This window comes from Elephas maximus, chromosome 14 (genome assembly GCF_024166365.1).
Source record: "Elephas maximus indicus isolate mEleMax1 chromosome 14, mEleMax1 primary haplotype, whole genome shotgun sequence".
Taxonomy (NCBI): Eukaryota; Metazoa; Chordata; class Mammalia; order Proboscidea; family Elephantidae; genus Elephas; species Elephas maximus.
In genome coordinates this window covers 2,356,064-2,363,654 of record NC_064832.1, presented here as the reverse complement: position 1 = coordinate 2,363,654, position 7,591 = coordinate 2,356,064, and the positions used below count along the sequence as shown (strand labels likewise).

The following is a 7,591-nucleotide window of genomic DNA, read 5'->3' as shown; positions in this document are numbered from 1 at the left end:
TTTAGGATTCTAACAAGCTTGCTGGAGAAACCTTATCTACATAGGTCTGCATGGACTACAAAACAAATGTAATTAATACTCTGTTACGCTGTTGCACAATTAGACAAATAGTTGAACAAAATTGAACACAGAGTCTAGAAATAGAACCACACATACATGCTCATGTATTTTCAACAAAGTTTCATTAAATTCAAGAGAGAAGAGAAAGACTTTCAAGGAATGCGTATTCAAACAACTGGATATCCGTATTAAAAAAAGAATCATGTGAATCCAGCCTACATTACATCCTAGACAGATGAACCATGCCATCTCTCTGCAGCAAAGACACAAAAAACTAAATAAAACAGATACAAATATCAATCCTGGAACTTTAACCATCAAATGAAGGGATAAGGAATCAGGTCAAATACTGAATGAAAGAAGATATTGACAGAAAACAGAGAACTAGGAAAGACACAAAGTGGAGGTCCCCTGTCAACTAATATGGAACAGTGCTGCCACCTTGAAGCATAGCCAACAATGACCCCAGGCAGGGAAGACAGGAAGGAACTTCATGGAGCTCACAACAGGATACAGAATACTTTATAACCAGAAAAACAAGCTTTTTCACACCTCACCCTTCTGCCCCATATGCTACTTCCTACCATTTATCTGGACACCCTCCCAGCTGCCAAGGCCATAGCATCCCTGATACTCAGGCACACCTCCACCACAGACTCCCATTGCACATGTCTTCCCACCAATTGACAAACTGCTGAATGGTGGTAAGTAAGCCTGGACCACACCACGTTTGAATCCCCCACCCATCTGGTGAGAAGCTGTGAATGCTCCCACAACTCTGGACCAGTATTGGAAGGCAAATAGCATGCACCCAGGCCACCTTCACCCACCTCACCAAATCAGTGTAGAAAGATGTGGCCTTCCCCTGACTGTTGCTGCTCTGCCCACCAGACAAGGTGGTGAGAGCTATCGTTTTCACAACAAGCAAGCAGCAAGCACGTCCAGCCTATCCATCATGACATCAAAACAAAAGAGAAAAACAGAATGAAACAAACAAATATACAATCAATAAATAAAGAAAAAAAGACCCTAATGTCTCCGACACAGCAGGAAAAGAGGGCTTCAGCAAGTGACCAAAATAAAGAATCAGATGAAGTTCTGGTAGAGGAAAAAGCAGTGGAACTACCTGATAATTCAAAATAGTAATATTTAGAGCTCTCCAAGGCATTAGGAAAGAGATACAGAAAAAAACACAAGGAAAAAAATACACAAAATCATCAAAAAAAAAAAAAGAACAAAAGAAAACAAAGCCTAAAAAAGGGAAAACACAGACAAAAATATGGAAGAATTCAGGCAAATAATACAAGAATAAAACAATCACACTAAATAAACAATCAGAAATCGTGAGAAAAGGCAACTAGAAATCAGAAAGATAATAAAATTTCAGAAATAGACAACTTAATAGAGGGCTTAAGAAGCAAATTTGAAACAATGGAAGACAGAATCAGTGATATTGAAGACAAATATATGGATACCACTTTGAGGAAAAATTAGAGAAGACAATGAAGAAAAATTAAGAATTATGTGGGACACAATCAAGAGGAAAAATTTGCACATTATTGGAGTTCCAGAACAGGGGGAGAATGTGGAAAACACAGAGAAGATTGTTGAAGATGTGCTGACAGAAAACTTCCAAAATAGCATGATAGAAGAAAAAGTGATGATCCAGTAAGCTCAAAGAAGCCTATATAGGATGGACTCCAAAAGAAGTTACTGTGATATATCATTATTACACTTGCCAAAACCAAAGATAAGGAAAGAATCCTGAAAGCAGCTCTAGAAAAAAACAAAAAGTCCCTTACAAAGGGAAAAAATAAGATTAAACTATGATTACTTGGCAAAAGTAATGCAGGCAAGAAATTGATGGGATGACATATATATATATATATAATTGACAGCCAAGAATAATATATCCAACAAAACTCTCCAATAAAATAGGAAAATTAGTACTTATCCAGATAAAAAGAAATTCGTGGAATTCTAAAAAAAAAAAACACCAAACTTACAAGAAACATTAAAGGGAGACCTTTTGTTAGAGAACCAACATTAAACAACAACCGGAGTCTAGGACATAGGTAAGCATCAGCCAGATACCAACCTAGGTAAGAACTCTCAATACTAAAATAAAGCTAAAGACTCAGAAAGTAAAACAGAAACGTCAGTCAATAAATGATGACAATGTCAAAACAACAAAAAGGAGAATAAATGAGTAGGTATAGAACTTTCAGATGGAGAGGAACTCAAAGCAATATCAGGTAATAAACAACTGATTCAGACTAAGGAAGATAAGGGTAAAATTCAAGGAAACCACAAAGAAACTTAATAAACCTAACCAGCCAAATTAAAAAAACAAAAAAATAATAAAGAGTAAACACAAAATCTACCGTAACGAAAGAAGAAAAGAAAATCCACAAACAAAAGGAACTTGGCATGGGAAAGTAAGAGGCACAAAGAAAACGTCAGCACCACAGAAGAAAAGCACAGTATGACAGCAATAAATTCACACCCATGTATCAATAATTACACTGAATGTAAATAGCTTAAAAGCACACATAAAGAGACAGAGAGTGGCAGAATGAATTAAAAAAAAAAGATTCATCAATATGCTGCCCACAAGAGACATATCACTGACAAAAACACATAATATACTGAAAATTAAAAACAGAAAAAATATATCAAGCAAACAGTAACCAAAAAAGAGTAGAACTGGCAATATTACTCTCAGGTAAAATTTAAGGCAAAATTGAACAGAAAGACAAGGGAGGACATTATACAATGATTAAAATGACAATCAAATATCATCTATACACTCAATGACTGGGTTCCAAAATACATAAAACCAACTCTAAGACCATAAAAAAAAAAAAAAAAAAAAAGAGCATGGAGAAGAGAAATACTCCGTTCCACAATAATAGTGGAAGACTTCAACACACCACTATATAAAAGACAGAACATCTAGAAAGAAACACAGCAAAAATACAGAAGATCTAAAGGCCATGATCACCCAACTTGACCTCGGAGACATATATAGAACACTCCACCAAACAGCAGCAAAGTGGATATTTTTTACAACACACATGAAACATTCTTCAGAATAGACCACATTTTAGGCCAAAAAATGCCCTCAATAAAATCCAAAATATTAAAATAATACAAAACATTCTGTCTAATCACAACACCATAGAAGTAGAAATCAACAAAAAGAAGAGCAAGGGAAAAAATTAAATACATGAAACCTGAATAACATCTTGCTTGAAAAGCACTGACTAATAGAAGAAATCAAAGAGGAAATCAAAAAATTCCTAGCGTTAAATGAGAATGTAAAGATATCATATCAAAGCCTTTGAGACACAGCAAAGGCAGTGTTCAGAGGTCAATTTATAGCAATAAATGCAAACATCAAAATAGAAGAACACACCAAAATAAAAATGATAGCTGTATGAGAATAACAAAAAGAGGCCACAGTCAACAGAAGAAAGGAAGTAACAAAGATTAGAGCAGAAATAAATGAAATATCTGGAAAAAAAAAAACAGAAAGAATCAACAAGACCAAAACTTTGTTGTTTGAAACAATCAAAAAATTCAGTAAACAATTGGACAAACTAACAAAAGAAAAATAGGAGAGGAAACAAATAACCCAAACAAGATGAGAAGAGAGGCATTACAACAAATCTTGCTAAAATAAAGATCATAACAGAACACTACGAAAAATAGTACTCCAACAAATTCGAGAAACTAGAGGAAAGAGATAAATTTCTAGAAACACACTACCTACCTAAATGAACAAAAACTGAGATAGAAAATCTGAAAAATACATAACAAGAAAAGAGATTGAATGGGGTTCAAAACAAAACAAAACAAAAACTCCCAACAATTAAAAGCCCTGGCCTGGACGGCTTCACTGAAGAATTCTACCAAATATTCGAGAAGAACTCACACCAGTGCTATTCAAACTATTTCAGAGCAAAGAAATGAAGGAAATCTCCCAAAATTCATTCTATAAAGCCAGTAAAACCCTGGTACCAAAGCCAGGAAAACACACAAATATAAAAAATAAAACATAAAAGCAAAAATGCTCAGCAAAATTCTAGCCAATAAAATTCAGCATCATATTAAAAAAGTAACACAACACTACCAAGTGGGATTCATACTATGTATACAAGGATGGTTCGACATTAGAAAATCAATCAACATAATCCATCATACAAAAAGAACGAAAGAAAAAAATCTCATGATAATGCCAATTGACAATTGATAATGCCCAACACTTATTCCTGATAAAAAAAAAAAAAAGCCCTCAGTAAAATAGGAATAGTAGAGAAATTTGAGGAACATCTATATCAAACCAGAAGCCAGCATCATTCTCAATGGATACAGGCTGAAAGCATTCCCCCTGAGAACACAAACAAGACATGGAGGCCCTTATCATCACTCCTATTTAACCTTGTGCTGGAAGTCCTAGCTAAAGCAATAAGGCAAGAAAAAGAAATAATGGCACCCAAATTGAAAAGGAATTGGTAAAATGATTCCTGTTCACAGATGATATGATCCTACACACAGACAACACCAAATATTCCTTAAGGAAACTACTGGAATAAGAAAACCTAAACAATATTCTTTAAGGATACACGCATACATAGTTAAACTATTTTTAACTATGATTTAAAAGTTAGGATTGGGGTTACTTCTGAGGAGGGGTGAAGAAATGGCATCAGAGGAGTGCAATCGGGTAGTTTCAACGACGTCAATAGTATTCTAGGTAAGAGGCTATGAGATTTATAAATAATTGCATGTTGCCAGATATACACGAAAAAGTACAAACTAAAATCTAAAAATAAGAAAAGCTCTAAAATCTTTTAGTTAGAAAAGTAAACTCTTGTTAAGCACAGATAATGTTCCATATTACACTGGGAAAATTCTTTCTGCTTTCTGGTTTTGGGATGTTCCTGGATGGACTGTAGACTGAGAAAAATTTATTTTTTTTACATAAAATTGAAAAACAAAATTTTGTTTTTACCAAAACAAATGATTTCTAAGTCTCTATGTAAAAATGTATTTTAGTTTAATACAACTTTTAGGGAACATGCTGCTTATGGAAAATAACACATTTCTTTCCATATCTTCAATTTCATGGAGATAAAATCAGAAGCTCTATCTAATATTTTAAGAATCACAAAAAATGCACATAATAACTAATGAGGAAAACATAAATGTTTATAACCTAGATTAATGTTATTTTCAAATACAAAGTGAAAGAGTAGTATCTGTCCTCTAATCAAGAACTAGATTGAGTTTTCTTCATCAATGACATCCCATCTACAAAATTGCTCACTGATGGGGTCTCAAACCAAACACAATTTCATGTCCCACTAAAATAGGCAGAATTATAAATATGTAGACATTCCCCAGAGGAACAGAAGTAATCTTAAACACAAAATGCACAGTGGAGCTAAAAAAAGCTGTTGTGCTCATACAATAATGAACAGTAAAATCTTAAAACCACACCCTTGGTCTCAAAAATTTGTTCTAAGAACTGGGTAAATCGTTTTCTCATTAATTTGAATGATAGAAAAATTTTTAAAGTAACTTGTTTTTTTCTATCTTTAAAAGGAAATAATTTTTTTTTCTAAGCCCTGTTTCAGTATATTCTGAGAAAAATAAAATGACAATGTTAGCTTAGTTTTATTTTTAATTATAACAGGAAAAATACTTATGGATTTTATCCAACCTCCAGAATGTCTCTATTACTTTCATTCTAATGTAAAAGATAATTTATTCTACATTTTGGATGTCTTTGCATCAATAAAGGGAAGTATTCCTAGAGAATCCATTGAATTGACTTAATTGTTCATTGTGATAGTTTATTGCCTATTTCTTGTTTTAGAATTAGCAATGATATTTTCAGTGTGGACACAAATTCTTATTCTACACGTGGTTAACTTTCCACTCCAGGTTTTTTCCATAGCATTTTTCATCTCAGAGTTTCTCAAAGTGTATATATCAAAGGATTCAATATGGGAGTAATAATTGTATAAACCACAGTCATAGATTTGTCAATGGGAAAGTTGGAAACAGGTCTAACATACATGAAAATACAGGGAACAAAGAAGAGGACAACCACTGTGATGTGGGAGCTGCAGGTAGACAGGGCTTTGTGCCTTCCCTCCTGACTGTGAGTCTTCAGGGACTTTAGGATGGCCCCATAGGAGATTAGTAGAAGGATAAAAATTACCATACAGATGGCTCCATCATTGGCAACAACAGTGAGCACTATAAAATAGGTTTCAGAGCAAGCAAGTTCCAATAATGGGTACAGGTCACACATGAAGTGATCAATGACATTGGGGCCACAGAAGGGGAGTCTGTGCACAAAGAGAAGTTGGATCACAGAGTGCAAAAATCCTCCAACCCAGGCCGCCACTAGCAACAAAATGCAAACCTGTCGATTCATGATGATTAAGTAATGCAGTGGCTTACAGATGGCCACATAGCGATCATAGGCCATTGCCACCGGAAGAAAGATCTCAGAGCCACCAAATAAGTGCATTATAAAGAGCTGGCCCATGCAAGCTGGGAAGGAAATAGTCTTTTTATCACAGAGTAAGTCTAGAATCATTTTGGGCAAAATGGCGGTGGAATAAACAGCATCCATGAGTGACAGATAGGCAAGGAAGAAGTACATGGGGGAGCCCAGGGAGGGGCTGACAACAACGGTCAAGACAACGAGCAGGTTGCCCACCATTGTCACAATGTAAATGAACAAAAACATAACAATTAACACTTTTTGGCCAACAGGATCCTGCGTGAGCCCCAGGAGGACAAATTCTGTTACACTGTTACTGTATCCCATTTACTCTTCTATAAGACCTGCTTCAGAGATGAGAGCTCAGAAGACCAAGACCTGTAATGAAATCATGAACACCACTGTGAATATGTCCATTAGGTCATGGAGCTCTTCTTCACTATTAATCTTGTTCAGTGGCTTATTCATAAAAAACATTTAGAAATATCTACTGAGTTTCTCTTTCAAAGATCCCAGTATGTCTTCCCTTAACAATTCTACTTCCTCTCAGATGACTGGATTGGGCCTATGAATAAGAGGTTCTACCTCTAAATTTTAGTGGACCTTCTATAGAGAAGATAAGTCAGAGGTCCAACAGTCTTTCATTCATTTAATACTCCTTTTATAAAACATGACAGTTCTTGGCACAGACGTCAGCAATGACAAAGAGGGAAAGGATTTCTGCTTTCAAGAAACATTCTCTAGTGGCGAAGATAAACTGTAAACAAATGAACTGACATAGAATCAGTACTTAGAGTTGGTAATATTTGTGGTGAGTACCTTTACAATATGATCTACATACCACCAAAAATAACCCCTCTTCAGGAATATCTCACGAAATATTATGATATTCCACTATTAGAAATTTGGTACTTCCTGCCTCAAATGTTTTTCTGTCTTTATGACTCTCTCATTCAATTTGAAGGGGCTGAACTTTGAAATGTATCAGATAACTACAAAATTTTTTAG

The 7,591-nt window shown here is 34.9% G+C and overlaps 1 protein-coding gene across 1 annotated transcript; it reads right to left on the bottom strand.

The window, feature by feature from the left end:
• Positions 1–6,046: 6,046 nt before the first annotated feature.
• On the bottom strand, positions 6,047–6,910 carry LOC126058229 (olfactory receptor 4A5-like). The gene has a single exon (XM_049853210.1). It carries the CDS (start codon positions 6,908–6,910, stop codon positions 6,047–6,049), a length of 864 nt encoding a protein of 287 aa, XP_049709167.1.
• Between the last annotated feature and the right edge of the window lie 681 nt (positions 6,911–7,591).